This window comes from Rhipicephalus sanguineus, chromosome 1 (assembly GCF_013339695.2).
Source record: "Rhipicephalus sanguineus isolate Rsan-2018 chromosome 1, BIME_Rsan_1.4, whole genome shotgun sequence".
Lineage (NCBI taxonomy): Eukaryota > Metazoa > Arthropoda > Arachnida > Ixodida > Ixodidae > Rhipicephalus > Rhipicephalus sanguineus.
In genome coordinates this window covers 263,394,159-263,413,359 of record NC_051176.1, presented here as the reverse complement: position 1 = coordinate 263,413,359, position 19,201 = coordinate 263,394,159, and the positions used below count along the sequence as shown (strand labels likewise).

Genomic DNA, 19,201 nt, shown 5'->3' with positions numbered 1-19,201 from the left:
CAAAGAACGAATTGAGCCGTATCTGGCCTGTGATACAACCACGTGCTTAAAAAGAAGAAAGAAAAAAGATGAATACGAGTTTCAAGAGTACACGAGTGAACCGCACTATCGCGAGCAGGAAGGACGCAAAACGCAAAAAAAAATTACTACAGGAGCAGGAACAGTAGTTTTTGAAATCGATTCGAATGTCAATTGTGTATATTTCTTAAGTATTGGATGCTCAGTAATGTGCAGCCTTCTCACGATTATTATAAAAAAATTCTTGCCTCGTGGTATTCACAACAGAAGGTTTCCATCAGTAAGTACAGCGCACGTTACAAGGCACAGGTTCGATGAACTTCACAACTTCGCATAAAACAACTAAGTGGCTCGTTCGAAATCTCGGGGTTCTTCGGAATATACGTGTTCTTTAATTCACACATCCAAAAAAAAGAAAAGGCAGGAGTCAGAGTAAGATGGAAGCTTGCGATGAAAAATTCCTAAACAGGGGCTGTGTGCTGGATCCGACGTTTCGACAAGTCCGCTGGTCGAAGCGTCCGCTCCAGCACACACCCCCTGTTTACGAATTTTTAATTAATTCACACACGTAGCTTAGAAAGTAGGCCTTGCTTGCCAACAAATATTTCGCTGTACCTTCCAGGCCAAATAGGAAATGAGTGCCTTTTTTCTCTAGTTGGAAACTGTCGCGGCAGATGGTGACACTACTGCATAAAATACGTTGCCGTGAAGCGTATTCATACTTAATCTGACGACTGGAGGCACGTGTTGCACCTATCAAGGGCATCGAACAATACCCGCTTCTGAAAGACACGTCTGAAATTTTTATTGCGAGTGATCGGGCGTGGCTGTCCGAGCGATGCAACGTGCTCACTCCTTTATGTCCACTGTAGACGGCGTTTAAGTTATCTGAGTTTCAACTGAGCACTTTAGCGCGAAGAGCCGACGCATTAAGTAGTCAAAGACTATTCGATTTTTTTTTTTGTATAATTCTACTGCTCAATCGAATCGAATACTTTACTGACTGGCAGCTATAGAAGTACATTTCCTTGCCACGAGCCTGCAATCTTTGTTTATGTGATTAATTATAGGTCTTGTTTATTTGTTTTGCCATCCAGTCGGTGCAGTGAAACACCACGAGGCGCGGACGCTTTTGAAAGAGGCACCGCGGCTCTTTCGAAAGTTTCCGCGCACAAGTGTACTTGGGCTGTCAGCGCTGTCAGTCACATGCATACTCGCCACAAGCCTCCGAGAGCTAACCTGGACTTCAAAAGCTTTTCCCCCTAATTAAATGTTGTTAAGTTAATTAACTTTCTGCTAATTACACTGTTTGATAGCTGAGTCAAGAATAACAGCGAAGCTTAAGAGCTCTCAGGACACCTTTTATCGCCTCCTGCCCTCCTTGAACCCTGCATTTGGATTCGGTCCCAGTGGCACAAAAATCACTTGCAATGCGTCGCCCATGTGGCGTCCTTTTTTTTTTTTGTCATATTCTAACAGGTCTGTGCAACCGGTGGCTGCGCATTATAGTGATGAACTTCCGCGCATTGTGACGGAAAAGAGTAGAAGCGAAAAATGGGTGATTTGGTATGTATGCATGCATCTCGTGGACTTTCAAAACTTGTAGTTTGACGTTTGTTCCTTTGCAAGAGAGCTTCTTTTTAACACGAAAGTGTTTTATGCCGGGGTCCACCAAGTACATCCGTCACGGTTATGACGTTGATAAAATGGACGCCAGTGGGTGAGAAAGAAAAAAACCAAGAAAAAGATACCCCGCTGGGAATCAAACCCACAACGTTGCGGCCGCGACGGCAAGCGCCCGACGCCCTACCGACTAAGCCAACGTGGGAGATGCTAGGCACGGCGCGAACGCGCCTTATATCTTTCACACATTCTCTTTCGCGGCGGGCGGAGCGGGGCGGTGCCGCCGTCTGTGAGAGGTGAAAAGTATAATGCTTCACGATCGACACTTACGAGCGCTTACTCCGAGATTGCACGCGATATCGGAGGTCATGGTGAAAGCGTCTCGATAGCAGAGAGGTAGACTGGCCGCGCTGGCGTCGCCGAGGCACCCTTGACGCAGTTACGTTCTTTGCCTTTGGCTTCGTGTTGGCGTGCGTCGGATCATCGGAGTAGTGCAGCTTCCACGTGCACCAACGGAATTTCTCCGCCGCCGACTGCTTCAATTGCGAGAGCACCGACTAACAAAACTGCTGCAATATGCGTTGCAGAAAGGACGCGATTTCGACGGGCGAATGTCGTGCCTTGGTGGAGCGAGAGCAGCGCCTGCGAGACAGAGGCCAGCGGGACGCACGCGTTTGCGGCTCAGGCTGCGAACCTCTACCTCCCGTGTTGCTGAAGCACAGTGTGTGTTATGTATGCATGAGCACAGGCGTCGGCTACCCATTACTAGAAAGCGCACACCGTGCCGTTTCTCTCCCTAATTGACGACGCTTTGAAGAAGTGCATACCGGGTAACAGTGTTGATTATGAGCTTGTTGATATCATCCTTACGCGGGATTCACGATTCGCGATGTCCAAATATATGTTCACACCGTCAGCTACCACAACGGTTCAATCATGATCATGGACGTTAGTCGTCACGATAGAGACATGCTGTCAACATGGGTGCATCCACGTCAAACGGTGCTATAGCTGCCAAACACGAATAGAGATTGTACAAGCTCTCATATATCATTACACAATAAGCACTACTTCTGTGAAGAGACGTTTCACTTTCGTGTTATACCGATTCCTATGACGGAGGGATCAGCCATGTTTTTTTTCAAACTCAGGTGTGCACATCATGCAACTTGGAGTTTCTTATATGCGTTACAAGATCGATGTGCGCTGTCCTTTACATGAAGTTCAAACGCTCCCTTGGCCTACTGTTGAGGCACCGGCCATAACACGCGGCAGAGCTTTTGCGTGAGCATCCGATGCCAAAATTTATGTCTTTTTACTCACTCTTATTGATGACACATGACATCTCGCGTTTATAAAGTCACTAACCTTTCGAATAGACGTAGAGGTATGGACGAGTATTACGAGGTTTGTTGTAAGATCTGGCGTATGGGTTTGTGTTTAGGGGTCCCTATTCAAAACGCAGGAGGAGGAGGAGGACGCGCTGGGGAAGGCTAATAAGGGATGAAATGATAGACACAGATACAGAGGGCGCTGACATATGTGAAAGTGCGCCTTTGCTGCTTCTGCGAAATTGTTCATTCTTAGGAATAATTAAAGGACTTACTAGCCACGTTTATGCATCCCTAGTTTCTACGCGGTTTAACTGATTGATGCACACTAAGAAAAAAAAGGAAATGAGTCATTTGACTCCTTTTTGTGAGTCCTGACTGCCACGTGTTTGACTCTCTTTAAAGAGACACGTGAACTCTCTTTGGAGATCATTATACTCTCTTCGGGGAGTCGTGCGATCCAAAAGACAGTTAACGTGTCTCTTTAAGGCGCATCTTATAAGTGGCATGTCAGGACTTACCAAAAAGAGTAACACATACTCTTTTTTTTTTTTCTTAAAGTGCAACGGACTGAACACGAAGCCAACGGTGGTGTCTGTCCTTAAGTGGGTAGCGATCCTCTCACCCGGACATTCAGCTCCACCTTGACTGCGTCACTCTCCCCGCTGCTGCTGAACGCTCTGACGTGGATGTGTCTCACTCCAGCGGAAAGAGGAACCACGGGAAATAGGGCGGTACGACCACGTCCCGGCGGAATGCTGAGCTTTCGAATCGCAGAAGGCTTGCCTAGCTTGGCGCCAGAGCAGATGTCGTTGGTTCCTAGTAGCACCACTCGTGCCTGAAATAGAAGAAAATAGGCAGCCCTGCCTCAAATGCTGTTCCGAGGAGGTTTTACAGGCAGTGTGGCAATGAAACCCTCAACAAAAAATGCACGTTCCACAAAATGTTTTGGACAGTGTGGCACGCTGCAGCAAATTCTTCTTTGCTAAATCAGATCAGGGTCGACATAATGTAAAAAATGTTGCAACGTTGTCTTTTCCAAATTAGCCATTTTGCCCTCCGCGATTGGTCAAAATCTTTCGAGACATGCTCACTGCGCCTGTCTGTCACGAAATGCAACAAAAACCGAGAAAGCGCCCCATCTCAACAGTACGTGTACTGATTACTTTTGCAAGATTTGGCAGAAGTTGTTTAATATGTTGCAGCTGCAGTTGCAGTCCAGCGCTTGTATTTGCGTCTTCCTAATGTGTGCGTCAATGTGTCTTTTGTGCGCTGCTTCATCACTATCTTTGTAGAAGGACAGAGAATTATTTATTTGAGAATCTGCTCCTTGTCGGCTTTTGCCCTTAGCTGCTGACAAAAAAAAAATCATGTCATGCTAACATCGCCTGTCTATCAAGCCACGTCACAGATTCGCAAGAACTCACCGCGTCAAGGAGACTTGCACGACCTAAACAGAGCATTAATATGCAAAACAAAGCTGAAACATTCTCTCGAAATAACCGGAGAGGGCTCCGTTAAGGTGATCGCTAAGGTGATTGCCACTCTTATACAGAGGTCGGCAAAAAATGTGGAGCTCACTCAGACTCACTCACGAAACATATCTTACCCTTAGGGTTCACTCGGACTCAAACTCACCAAACTTTTCCTCATCCGGACTCACTCGGACTCAGACTCACTATAATTTTTCTCAACCGGACTCACTCGGACTCAGACTCACCAAAATATATTTCACCCGGACTCACTCAGACTCAGACTCACGGCTCGATCTGAGTCTGAGTGAGTCTGAGTGAGTCGACTCATGAGTCCGCTAGCCTATAATTAGCCTTTTTCGACCATAATGTCAATGCTCTTTAACGCCAATATCTCGCATAATCGGTGCGCTACTCAGTGCATTTTGATCTCGTACCTTCAAAGACGAGTTATCTGAGTTTGCAGTTCAATAATGATCTTTTTTATTGAAAGAGATGACCCACACGTGATATTTTGATCAGTGACTTCCTGTGAAGAAGTTTGCGGGGGTAGGTCGAGGCAACTCCTCCCCTTCTCCCTCAACTCATGCCTCTGATCAGTAAATATTGAGCTGACGTATGAACGGTAGCGCGTTGAATTATGTGGGAGTATACGTGAGTATACACGTGAGCCGACATAAGGCTGCTAGTGATGCTGAACTTGAGTAGATAAGACCATAGGACGGCAAAAAATGTGGAGCTCACTCAGACTCACTCATGCGATATATTTTGCCCTTAGGGCTCACTCGGACTCACACTCACCAAAATTTTCCTCAACCGGACTCACCCGGACTCAGACTCACCAAAATTTTTCCCAACCGAACTCACTCGGACTCAGACTCACAAAAACTTTACTCACCCGGACTCACTCAGACTCAGACTCACGTCTCGATATGAGTCTGAGTGAGTCTGAGTGAGTCGACTCATGAGTGAGTTCGCCGACCTATGCTCTTATATGCCAGTGACTGTGGATTCAGGTGCGTCTTAATATTTTATGTGGCAGTATAACCAGTATAAAGCTGTCGAATCGCTCCAGGGCGTATTGTATATTGTATACAGATATCATATCATATATATGGCCACGCACGTTTCTTTTGTTATTTTCATGTAACTAGTAACGCCCTGTAACGCCCATGTAACGCCCTAATGTCTGGGAACCTCCCAGATTATGTTAGAATCTTCTTATAGGCTTGTATTCATGTGGGAGGTTACAAAGAGGGTTCAACTTAAATTGAGGACGACGCAGCGAGCGATGGAAAGGAAAATGATAGGTGTAACCTTAAAGACAGGAAGAGAGCAGAGTGGGTCAGGGAACAAACGGGGGTTAAGGATATCATAGTTGAAATCAAGAAGAAGAAATGGATATGGGCCGGGCACGTAGCACGTCGGCAAGAGATGGCAAACGCGTGAGGGGGAGACAGAAAATTAGGCGGGTAGATGAGATTAAGAAGTTTGTAGGTATAACGTGGCAGCAGAAAGCACAGGACCGGGTTGATTGGCGGAACATGGGAGAGGCCTTTGCCCTGCAGTGGGCGTAGACAGACTGATGATGATGATGATGATAGGCTTGAGCGCGAAAACGCGAACAGCTGAGATTATTCTACAACTAACGCAGCCACCAGCGATAAGGCTCGTATGTTCGATGCCACGTATAAATGCCGACGCGCCTTGATGTGGAAGGTTTTGTAAACAGCCGACGCTCTGTTCGCCGCTATCATTGTACAGTGTGTATTGCTGCAGTATGACTTTGTTTCCCGGCCACAAGTTCGGCCAAACAAAGAATTTCATCTTGGACACGCCGACTGCCGCCTTCGTCGACGTCACGACCCCGTGACAATATTATTGTCCTACGAATTGAGCCAGTGAAATGAGAAAAGCAACTAAGAACCCCTAAATCAGTGGTACACACCTGGGGATTGTAGCGTTGGTAATTGAAGATAAGTCTAAAAAGTGCCACACTTGGACACCTCGATTGTCTGCGATTATTTTACTTTCAGTGACTGCTGCTTTACGGGGTAGCGTCTTCGCTTTCCAAGCACCATTTTTCACATTGGATGCTGACGCGGATTACTGCTTTATTTGATTCGGATAACTAGTACACTCATGGACCATAGAAATACGAACAAGTCAGGGCTAATCTAAACACGTTCCTTCCTTTCTGTTTTTGTTGGTACGCCCGATAACAGCATGTTTTCCCCTTGCACACTTAGAGTACGGCCCAAACAATCTTTTGTAAACGCATAATTGCTGATGCGAGATTGTGCTCTCCAGTTTTCGCTTGAGGAAGCTGTTCTGCTTTGTAATTTATTGTTCGCGTTTCATTTGTCCACGACTGTGGGCAAATGAAATACAGCAGCCTGAAATACAGCATCTCTGCGGTATTTAAAACAGGTACTTCACGCTGTAGCCTTCAAAGGACTTTCATTCACTGATGGTGAAGACACCACATCATGATCCTCGGAGCCTTTGGGACGCCAACTGCGTCTTACGAAGGCGACGCCCGAACGTCCTTGTTTCTAAATACAGCCTCAGAGTGATAACACAATGTAACCGCCTTAGGAGATTGTTGTTGCCAGCTTTCTGTACTTGTTGATAAAGAGACGGCAAGATGAAAAGGTTGCCGAGCAACCCGGAGCATTCAGTGCTCTGGCTTCTTTCATGCGCTATGAAGGGCCTTTATTATGCTTACACGCTGGCCATAAGTGCTGCTGTTGAGCGCGCTAAGTGTGCAATTAGGATGCTTATGGCAGCGGGCGTCAACAAGAGGGTTTTCTTAGCTACATTTTGATCAGTTGTTTTTGAGACGAAAGAGATGCTGCTGCTGTCTTTCTATACGGGCAGGTCTCATTTAAGCGAATTACTCTTGCCGCGTTGGCTAGGTGGTTTGATTGTATTGAACGTAATCAAGTAGGCTTACGTCTGGAGTTAGATACACAGAAAAAAATCAATTTGTTTATAAACTGCACTGGATATTCTTATAATAACATACATTAGAAAACGAACAAATTAATACAGCGGCAATCGCGGTCCAAAAAATACATTTGAGACTGCATAGTTATGCTACATAACAAGCGAAAATTGAAAACGAAAATAAAAAAAGAGACAGTTTTTAGATGAGATTGGACTACTACGAAAAAAAAAAAAAACTACTGGGGCACTTTATTATCGGTAAGTGACGCGTTGCACAGTGCGCTTAGAGAAGAAATTATCTTAACCAAAAAACGCAGATAGTTAAAGGATATGGATGGTAATAAAAGAAAACTATTCAAATCTGAAATATACGAACAAACGTGAGACAAATAGAGGTTAGCATAAGTGATAAGAAAACAATTCACGTACAAAAACTTGGAGGACCCTTAAGCTGCGCATTCAAGAGCGGAACTGGATGGCGCAATCGGGCCTCGTTAGCATCGCCCTGTCATTCACTTGCAATGCTTCGCTTCTCGGTGCACACCTCAACCGTGCAGCGAGGAAAGGAGCGGCTATGCGCGTGAAAACTTCTCATAGCGCGCCTACTGCAAGCACAGTTACGAAGGGCTTAACACGCCATAGCTCGTCATATTGCGAAGTAGCAAAGGACCCACACCGCGTACTTAAGGCAATACGCGCACCCATGCAGCTGCACACACTGTTGATGCTGTGGCTGATGATGATGGTTAGTTATGGCTGAGCGCTTGGTAATGGGTGGGCCTTTACATCACCCACTCGTTGCGCAGTTGATATGGTGCGATTATATACGCTTCCGCCACTGCTGTTCACGAGACTCCTCAGGCTACATGACGCCTGTTTAGGGTTTCTTTTCTCGAAGCAGTTTCAAGCACAGGCGCCGCTCTGTGTCACAGCACCTGGCTGCCACGCAGAATGGCTAGGTTCGGTTACGGCTCCAGCTCTTGATTTCTATTTTTTGCATCAATCGGGATTTTTCGCTCACGTATAGCGGCGCCGAGGCCGACACGGGCTCTTTTAACGCCATTGCGTTAATACATGTATGATTAATTCAGGGGAGTAGATATACTATAAGAAGTTAAATGTGGGATACACGAGTTACGCTGAAACATCTGGGTCACGTAGAAACTATGTTCCTCAGCACACAATCTAAGGTTTTATGGCTGGCCTTGTAAGTTCATCGCTGTTTGGGCCCTTGACCATATATCAGGAGGCATGGCCGGCCTTACCAAAAAAAAAAAAAAGCATCGTGGATCTCTTTCCCCACTTTGTCTGTCTTATTCTCTCATTTTTAAAATAATTCTTATGACTAAACAGTTGGGCTGCACCGGACCACGAACGCTGTGAATGTCGAAAATAATATTAGCGAGCCTTACCACCACTTCCCTCTGACCGTAGTTGTAGACAGTAGCCGGGATCTCGATTTGCTCATTCTTGACCACGGAGTAAGGCACGTTCACTTCGACGAAGAACTTCTTCATTGCTAAAATTTCGAGAGGGTCGGTCGCGCAGACGCCGCCGCTGGGTGAGACGCTCACGGCGCTCACCTCCCACGTGGTTATCGATGAGGGCAGGGAGGCTTGAAATTCAGCCTTGCCGTCATCCCTGCATCACAACACAGACAATTCGGGGATTTGAAAATCACGCACGCTCCAAGAGAACTAGGCAACCTAAAGAATCCTTTTGCACTGTCTTTCTTGTGTTCCTTGGTATGACTAGCGGATTACGTCCGCTACAATTTTGAGTCGCCTAGTACAGTGGCGCTCAAAATCAGTTGCAACACGGTGGCCATCGTTGAAAGTGCCTCACGCCTATGCTGCAACACCGGCAAACGTGAAACTGGTTTTGCAAATACCAGCACTCGAGACAGTGTTTACGTTGCTGATTGTTTTCTATGTCGGCGCCACCGTGCAGTGTTGGCGCCGCTTTGACCATGGGTGGCATGTTGCAGCTCATATTGGGTGCGACTATACCCCTAGAACTCCTTAACACTGCGACAGTTCTTCCAGAAAGGTGGGCGATCATGAAACATCGCTTTCTGGCTGGTATTCGAGGTCACTTCTCGCGCATTTCATGCAGAATGCACAGTCAAAGACAGGCATCTGCCGCTTTTTTCTGATAGGCTACGTGGTTAGGTCAACATTAGCAGCAGGAATAAACAAAAATGAACGATAATTTCGAAACTAAAAGGGTAAGCTAATTAAATGTTAATCACTTAAGATATGGCTCACGTGGTTCCAAGAATGAAAATGAGGGGTGCCTTCGCCATTTACTATGGGATTGCTCCACTTTCCACATAGTTAGCCACAGAAAGTATGCGCTGCGAGCATATATCGAGGCGGGTTGAATGGGTCATCCCACCTGGAAACCAGGGAACGTCTCAGTTGGTTCTCTACGAATTCGGGAAAGAGAAGGGCATCCCACGAATCATTTGAAACTGCAAGAGTCGTTTGTCTCCTCTGTCCCCTTTCGGCATTCTTACTGGCCCCTTTTATATGTCGGCTTTCCACATTCTTTGTTCCCCTTTAGTCGAATGAACCATCCTGACCAAATAAAAGTTCCCTTATTCATCCATTATTTCGCGAGGGCGCTTGGCACGCAATCGACCGTTCCATCTCTCAACCTGCTTAAAATGTACTTGTGGACTAGTTTGTTGGTCATATTTACGATAAATGGCAGCGCACACCAGGTTAGGACACATACACGAAACACGAAAAAAGACGACACTAGCGCTGAACCTCAACTGATCTTTATTGACGACAACATTTGCTTAAATAGCATCTTTTTGCGCGTGCGTATTGCATATGGCTAGAGCAGATTCCAGAGACATTCTCAAGAGCAACAAAACCCGGGAGCCGCATTCAAATCACTATGCAAGAACGAAAGGATTCAAGATAGCAAAACCAAAAAACAAAACCATTGTGATATGAATGCGGCGCCCGGGTTTTGTTGCTCTTGAGATTGTCTCTGGAATCTGCTCTAGCCATATGCAATACGCATGCGCAAAATGATGCTATTTAAGCAAATGTGGTCGTCAATAAAGATCATTTGAAGTTCAGCGCTGGTGTCGTCTTTTTTCGTGTTTCGTGGATGTGTCCTTACCTCGTGTGCGCTGCCATTTATCGTAAATCTCTCGACCACCTTCCGCCATTGAGTCACACAGGATCACCGCGGCATTTATGCAAGAAAAAAAATTTTTTTTGGGTACAAGTCTTGACGCATACTTTTCATCTGTCGTCCGTGGTCACTCACCCAATAGCAACACTGTGAAACAGCCAAGTGTCACGAAAATCCTCGCGGACCTGTGTGGTACCCTTTGATAGCTCATCCGTCAGCTCTGTATCAGCACCGCCTGACCTCCCAACAGTAGAATCTGGAAGAGTGATTTTTTTGTTTTTGTTTCAATGAACAGAGCAACAATCGGAGGTGCAAACCATGTTAAAAAAAACTCAGTGCTACATCACAAATTTGTTGACAAGCTTAAAAAGGGCAAGGTTCTCCCTGCGCAAATATAAGAAGAAGCGAGCGAGCTCGCCGAAGACTTAAATGCGCCCGTCGCGCTCTTCACGCCATCTCGCTGGTAATGAAGAAACGCTTATAAGCACCCGCCGTCTCTGAGTCCTGCCAGCGGTAAGGGTGTGTATATAATGGTCGCCGTTAGCTACCCGAAGGATCTGCGCTTTCTGGCGTAGTGGTTTGCGCGACGCGCTGCGGAACGATAGGTCGCTAGTTCGATTCCGCCCTTCGCAAGCCTTTTTCTAAAATATTTTTCTTTGATATATATATATATGTATATATATATATATATATATATATATATATATATATATATATATATATATATATACGGTGCAGCCGAAACTGTCCATATAATTGCTATCGCAATAAAACAGCGGGCTCGTTTCAGAGCATGCGCAGAAGCATTTGGCGCCTTTCGGTAGAGCTGGGTAGAGAAAATAATTCAAAAGACTTGAGTTACGTTGCGCCTTGGGTCAGCGCTTTCAAATTCGCACAGCCGTCTATTGTGGAATAGCTTCGACAAAAAAATAAAGGTTTCTTCTTAGCGGCTTATCAATGGAGCCAAACTGAAAATGACTGTCGCTGAAATTGTGCTGTAGAAATATCAGGGACGCAATAACACAAAGAGCCCGGTAATCGAGAAAGAATTGAAGCGGTGTACTAAGTTCACAGTGCAACACAACATGGAGATGGTGAATAAAAATAATCACTGGGGTTTTACGTCCCAAAACCACGATATGATTATGAGGGACGCTGTAGTGGAGGGCTCCGGAAATTTCGACGACCTGGGGTTCTTTAGCGTGCACCTAACTCTAAGTACACGGGCCTCTAGCATTTTCGCCTCCATCGAAAATGCGGACGCCGCGGCCAGGATTCGATCCCGCGTCCTTCGGATGAGCAGCCAAGCACCATAACCACAAGACCACCGTGGCGGGTAATATGAAGATGGCTGCGAACCAACATGGCAAACCTTCATTTCTACTATCTCGCACAAATTTAGTCAGCGGTGTTCCCCTATTTGGTGGACACAAGTAAACGCAAAAAAAGGGGGAGAGAAAGAACTGCAGCACGAAACAATCGAAGGCGGACGTAAAATACCGCGTCAGAGTCGTACACCAAATTACACTGATATGTATGAAGCCTATGTAAGGCAAACGGTACGCTGCATAAGCAACAAAATAAAGAACCATATAAAATGTCTATATAGAATCGATTAAGATTGTACGCAATTATGCATTTATTACGCTTTATATTAGTGGCAATTAAGTGACCTCAAAATCAGTTAGCAGTAGTGCGCTCCACAGTTGTCATTCTTCTTTGTGGTGTTTGGGCATGTTTAACTCTACTCACTTTATACGGCGTACTACACAGCCTCTGTCTTGTTTTAGGGCAATAAAATCTAACAATTACTCGATGAACAGTGTCTTATTGTTGTTTTTTGCTCTTTCGTGTAACCATTATTACGCAAATGTCGGACGTTGTTAAACAAATTTGAACTGCATTAGCTGATAAGCTGTAATCAAAGGAGATTATAAACAATAAAAGTGTTTTGAAACGGGAGCAAATACCTTGAATATTGCAATTTGCTGCTTTTTGTTTTTTATGTTGTAAACTGTAGTTGCGATTGAGTACATGACATTGCGAAGTGATTGATTGATTGTTTGGTCTATTGCTGAAAACGAGTGGTGCTACATATATTTACAAGCACCTGTATTCCGTTTGCGTAATTGCATGGCTCGTCACTGGCCACACAGCCAGTATTATAAGAAAGCTTGTGCAGCACTTTTATTTGTTGCTTTGACATAAATACAGAAGGAGGCATTGGCCTCGGCAAACAGTGCTCTCTAGCCTTTTCCTGACAAAAAAAAAAAGCGCTGCTTGCTTTAAGTCACGCAAAGCTGCATGGGTCACAGCAGAGCGCGTAGGCACCTATAGCTGGTCTTGGCTTGGCTAGGCTTTTATCCTCTCAGCTGTCTCTTTCCCACCCCTTGCTGTACTTTACTATACATGGCTATGCTTGCTCTCTTTTTTATCTGTTGTTTTTGAGTCTGCCTCTTTTTTTTCTGTCTTTCTTCCCTTTCTTTCTGTCTTTTTTTCTCTTTCTTTCGTGTCCTTCTTTTCCTCTTTCTCTGTGTAGTCGTTCTCTCGCCTTCTGTCTTTTTTTAATTCTTTCATCCTTTTCTTTCTATCTAGTCCTCCCTTTCTTTCTATCTGTTTCTCTCTCTCCCTCTCTGTACTGGTTCTCCCCTCCTCCTTTCCCTCCTACTCACCCTCACATCTATTTCCCACCACCTTGCTGTACTACACTATGCAAGGCTATGCTATGCTCTGCTAGCGTGCCTGGATAGCCGAGTGGTTATGACGCTCGCCTTTGAATTGTGGGGACGCGGAATCGAATCTTGCCTCGCCGAGAAGTTTTTTTCGCCAAGAATTTCTCTCTTTCTCTATTTTTCTTTCTTTCTCTCTCTCTCTCTCTCTACCCGTTCTCTCACCCGTAAGAGTTATTTCATCCCACGCCAGACAAATCGGCGCGCGTATTTCGGGAGTGAAGACGAAGAGGAAGAAGACGAAGGCGATGAAGAACAGGACGAAGAGAGAGCGTGCCGGTTCATGATGATGATAATGTTATATCTACAACACACGGGAAACGTCGACCATAACAGCTCTGCCGTAATAAAATGAGGTGTGAGTGTTGCAGATTACACCACGTTCGGGCAAATACGATAGTTACTACAGACTCTAGGGGAAACGCTCCCCATAGGACCCAGTCTGTTCTTCTAACTCCATGGCAAATACGACAAAGCTAACAAAGATGCGTACTTTACGTTACCTATTCCCCATGCAGTAATAAAACTTGAACCTTTAAAGGTGCGTCGAAAGGACCGTATGTAAGGCTCCTTGACTCATAAAACAAGAAATTTCATACCGGAAAGGACTCGTGGGGTGGATTGTAATATAATAAGAATAAGTGGTGGGGTTTAACGTCCCAAAACCACGATATGTTTATGAAAGACGCCGTAGTGGAGAGTTCCGGAAATTTTGACCATCTGGGGTTCTTTAACGGGCACCTAAATCTTAGTACACGGGTGTCAAGCATTTTCGCCTCCATCGAAAATGGGGTGGATTTTGAATATAGCATACTGTAGGAAGATTTAGTGGAAGAGGCATGCAGTTAAGCATGCAGCGTTTAAACAAAAGTGTCGGAAGTAGCAAGATGACCTTATATACTTACTACAGTGGGCAGAACAAGACGCTTACAAAAGCTGCGTATGCCTTAGTATACGTTTCAAATAAGACAGAAGTTCAAGGGAAGGTGGAGGAGGCTTGAAGCCAAGAGAAATCCTTGAGCAGGGAATGTCGCAGCAGCCAACGTTTCGACAAGGGGACCTGTCTTCCTTGCTGCCTTGACTAAGACAAATTCACATGTCAAAACGTTGGCTCCAGCGACATTACATGTTCAACGAAGTTTACTATACGTTTGTAACAGCTTTTGCAAGCAGCAGTGAAATGCAATACGCATAATTTATGACCTTGGAATTAAGTTGTCTATTTCTTACCGTCTGACAGCTTGCAACACCTCTCGAAAGCGTCGACGCAGTCCTGCTTGATATTCGGGTTTCCTAGTTCCATGTACTTCTTCAGGATGTCCACTCTTTCGTCGCAAGAGCGCAGCAACTTGTCTTTCCTTTGGCCTCGAGAGCAGCACATGCGCAGCGTCTCGTCCTCGTACTCTTCCACTGCGATGGACGGTTGCCGCGCGTTTGCTATAAGCAGACCTTGCGATGATATCCAAAGTTGATTCCAAGACACTAACATATAGTGTGCATCGTAGGCCACAATGCATTTCATAACTCGAACCACACCGTCCACTTCACTTATATGCCGTTAAGTTACATGTTATGATCGTCGGTATATATCTCTTGTAAAAGGACACTTTTTCGCTGGCTCTAAAACCACAAGAAACAGCAAAGACGTCGCGTTCGCTAACGATGCGCCATAGGCGAAACATTTTTATTGTTTGCTAGGAGGGTGTTCAGTGAAGCCATAAAAAATTTTATTTTTGAGTCTTCAAGACCTGACGTTTGAAGTACATTCGCCTCGGTTAAGGGAGCGGGAGAGCTACCATTCTCGTATGATAAAAAACAACGCGCTCTGGTTTTCATAAAGATGCGTCCGCACACGTGGCTTCGTACTTGAGAACTTTGTAGAAATTATGACGCGCATGTAAGATCCTTGCCGCATTACTTACCGACACGTGCATAACGTCTTCAGGTGTTGCAAAAAAATATTTGCGCTGCGCTCTACAAAAAGAGGTACATAGCCATTCTATATTTTTATGCCGGAAGCGTGATACTTTAGCTTTATTTAGTTTGTATAGCCGGCGTCTCCTTCAGTGTTTGTGATAACAGTCTCGATTCCCTGCGGACGGCTCTGCATTTATGGCGTTGCGCAGCTGAGCACGATACCGATGTTTCGGCCGCATTTACATATGGAGAAGGAATGTAAAAGCGTCGGAGCAGCATGCTATGCGCGCACGTTAGAGAAACCCTCCGGCTACGGTGTACATTATGACCGCATGTGCAGTTTTTGTAGGGTTAAGGTGACAATTTACTCTTTAGAACTTCGTTATTCCCAACTAGCGACGCCATTTCTCCGCTAAACTTACTTATTTACTTGAACATACTGTAGCCAAGCGAGGCCTATTACAGGAGCAAAAGACAGACTTCGAGAGAGTAAACTTCTTCCTGAGAACGCGATTAGCAATCATACAGAAATAGAAAGAATGCTATTAGGCTGCGCCACCAATGAGTGTGGCGAAAAGTTCCTTTGATGGGAAAGAGTGGAAGGAATTCTGAAGATCCATAATTGGAGGGAAAAACTGTATATAAATGCGTTAGTGCGTGCAAAAAAGACATTTTCAGGTTAATTTCGTGATAGTGGGCTTATAAGCATTCGTCATTTTAGAGCCGACATGAGTGGTTAATGATATTGTGCATGGATTTCAGTGAATAGATATAATGACGTGCAGAAAACGGTGACAAGTTTAATAATGGAAGAACAGATGACGAGTAAAAATATATGTCGGGTCTGCGGCGTATAGAGCGCCCAGCCTTTCGTTGTACCACTTCTAGTTATTTCATACATGGTGCTACATTGCGCGGGCACCAGAAAACTGAGCCGCATTTTAATATGGGCCGCATTAGCTACTTATACATTTATATATTTTCCCTTCTGTCCCTCCTTACCCTTCACCAGTGCAGGGTAGCAAACCGGAAAATTTCCTTCTGGTTAACTTCCCTGCTTTTCACTTAACCTTTCTCTCTCTCCCTCTAGTCTATTTAGGTGTAGAGGGAAGTGTACGCTTCACATATTCAAGCTTTTTTAAAATGCTTTGTTAGCACTCGAGTGCACATGGAGAGAGAGAGCAAGATAAAGGCTTGGCCTCCTTCCTCCGTCCGTATTTCCCTCTTTGTCCTTGGCATGCGCATTCAATCAATCAATCAATCAATCAATCAATCAATCAATCAATCAATCAATCAATCAATCAATCAATCAATCAATCAATCAATCATTTAACGTGCCCAGGAACAACCGTAAGGTCTTTGTGCAGGCGCACGCAAAAAAAAAAAAAACAATAAAAATAAACAATACAATGCAGACAGTTTTCAGAAATAAAAAGAGCAAAAACACGTAGACAAAGAGAAATGAACACAAAGGAGGAGGAGTAAAATAAGACAACACGAGAAATATTGACGGGGAGTAAAAAATTAGATTGCATATATACAACTATGCGGAAAGACTGAGAAGGGAAGACTTTGTACATTGTGCCGCACTATGTCAAAACAGTACAAAGCTCGGATAAAAACAATGATTGTGGACTATGAAAAACGTCAAGATCAAGAAAATTAACATTATAGAGACTTTGTATTCTGTGAACGGTAGAGTGTGGGAAGAAGCAGGCGGGTACATGAAACGGTCTGTTCTCTCTGGTTAACTTACACGGAATTCGAAAATTTACACAATTGAGAAGTACTGGGCAGGATATGATACCGTGGACTAGCTTGTAAAGAAATAAGAGATCAGAACGATTTCGTCGGCAGTGAAGTGATGGCAGTGATAATAATTCAGCAGTATTTGAACTACATCCAGAGTCATTTTTAGCAAAGCGATGGATATATATGCTGAGGAATTTTTTCTGGGCTCGTTCAATGGTGTTACCGCTGGATTGAGCAATGCCATTCCATATCACGGACGCATACTCAAGTTGTGGAAGACATATTGCGGTGTATAATTTGTGGAGGGCCATGGGAGACCTGAATTCTCGAGATATTCTACAAACACATCCGAGAGAACGAAGGCCCCGCATAGCAGCACGCTTAAACGTGAGCAGAAAAGTTTAACGCGCTGTCAACAACAACACCAAGATCACTGATCTCATAAACCTTGCATAAGGACACAGAATTGACAGAGTATTGAAATGACACGCTAGATGTTTTGCGAGTGATAGACATGAATTTTGTCTTCGAGGTATTCAGAGAAAGGTTATTACCAGTGCACCATTCGGAAAAAGAGCGCAAGTCTGACTGCAGCCAGCGACAGTCGTTAACTGAATGAATTTCCTTAAAGATCTTGATGTCATCGGCATACAAGAGGAAAGAAGAATTACGAATGGCAAAAGAAACATCATTACCTAAATTAAAAATAGGAGTGGGCCTAATACCGACCCTTGAGGGACCCCACTAGTCACTTTATACAAACAAGACGTTCGGCCATTTACGGCTACATAACAATATCTATTGCGCAGATAGCTCTGCAGGAGATTCACAACCGACAAGTAAACATCAAAGTGCGCAAGTTTAACCACAATCAGTGTGTGACTGACTACGTCAAAAGCCTTGCTCAGGTCACAGTAAATTACGTCAACCTGTCCTCTCTTAGAAATAGGTGTGGAGATCTGCATCATAAAACTAGCAAGATTTGTGGTAGTTGAGTGGCCAGCGAGAAAACCATGTTGATTAGGAATCAATGAGTTTTTCACACTAAAAGACAATATGTTGTGAAGAGCCAGCTCGAAAATCTTTGATGTGGCACGTAGTAGAGAAATCGGGCGATAATTAGAATAATAATAATAATAATAATAATAATAATAATAATAATAATAATAATAATAATAATAATAATAATAATAATAATAATAATAATAATGAATAAACTACACATTTATAGTTAAACGCCCTGTTTAAAGGGGTCATGAACCACTTTTCCAAGTAATGATCTAATGGCCTCAGTATCGGAGTGTACTGCCTCCCGAATCGATTGCCGCAAAAATTTCTCGAATCCGTCAAGAATCAGCGGAGTTACGGGGGTTTGGCGCACGCTCCCAACGCTTTCTCTCTTTTCTCGTGCCGGCGAGCGCACTGGAAGCTAGACAGGGAGGGATGGCATGGGGGAAAGAAGTTAGGCCAGCGCGCGTCATGAAACGCGATCGCTCTCCCGCTGTGATTCGCTTGCGCGAGTGCGGCTACCGTGTACTGAGGAGTGCGGCGCCGGCAAGTGGCGGCACCCCGCGGCAAGAAGCGCATCTGATCCGAACGCCGCTCTCGATTTACGTCGGCTATCGGCCAATAAGCATGCTATGTCTCTTGCGACGTACAGCGGACAGACGCCCCGCCCACCGACGAGAGTGAGAACCGGCCTCTGTTTGAAAAGAGGGTGCCTGGGGAAACGGCAACTTCGCGCTCCGCTTGTGGCCATTACGCGGCGCGCACGACTGTAATATTTGGCAGAGCAGTTCATAGCCGTGTCAGCTTTCCGCAGGATGTGTTTTTTCAATCAGCCCAAGGGGTGCTTCATGACCCCTTTAAAGGTGAAGTGCGAACAATAAAAAAATCGAGGGTTTAGTGCTGTTTGTAAATGAATTGCAACGACCTATGAAGCGGTAATATTCATTTGCCATGACTCGCACCGGGTACGAAACAGGGTGAAATAATTGTGAAGACGTAGGCGGTCTTCCGGGCTTTTAGTTACGTTGTAAATGACACAATCTTCTGTTTAGAGACGGATCTTAGATGTTAAATAGTTCTTAAGTGATTTACGTAGATGAGGAATAACCGAGGACCCAGAACTGAGTACTGTGGGGCACCGTGTAACGCTCGCGCCTCTGTAGGTTGTGCTGAATAAAAACTCATAGCGAATTGCGAGCGATCAGAAAGGAAAACTGGCTATCCACGCAATTTATTTGTTAAAACTGTG

The 19,201-nt window shown here is 44.8% G+C and overlaps 1 protein-coding gene across 1 annotated transcript in view; it reads right to left on the bottom strand.

The window, feature by feature from the left end:
* The window catches only part of LOC119378865 (A.superbus venom factor 1), a 103,511-nt gene that overhangs the window by 59,848 nt on the left and 24,462 nt on the right, over nt 1–19,201 (bottom strand). Inside the window, exons 14-17 of the mRNA XM_037647914.2 lie at nt 14,506–14,685; nt 10,682–10,802; nt 8,806–9,034; nt 3,598–3,810 (exon numbers count right to left, since the gene is read on the bottom strand). Coding sequence (XP_037503842.2) covers nt 3,598–3,810; nt 8,806–9,034; nt 10,682–10,802; nt 14,506–14,685 — 743 coding nt within the window. The remainder of the gene's footprint in view (nt 1–3,597; nt 3,811–8,805; nt 9,035–10,681; nt 10,803–14,505; nt 14,686–19,201) is intronic.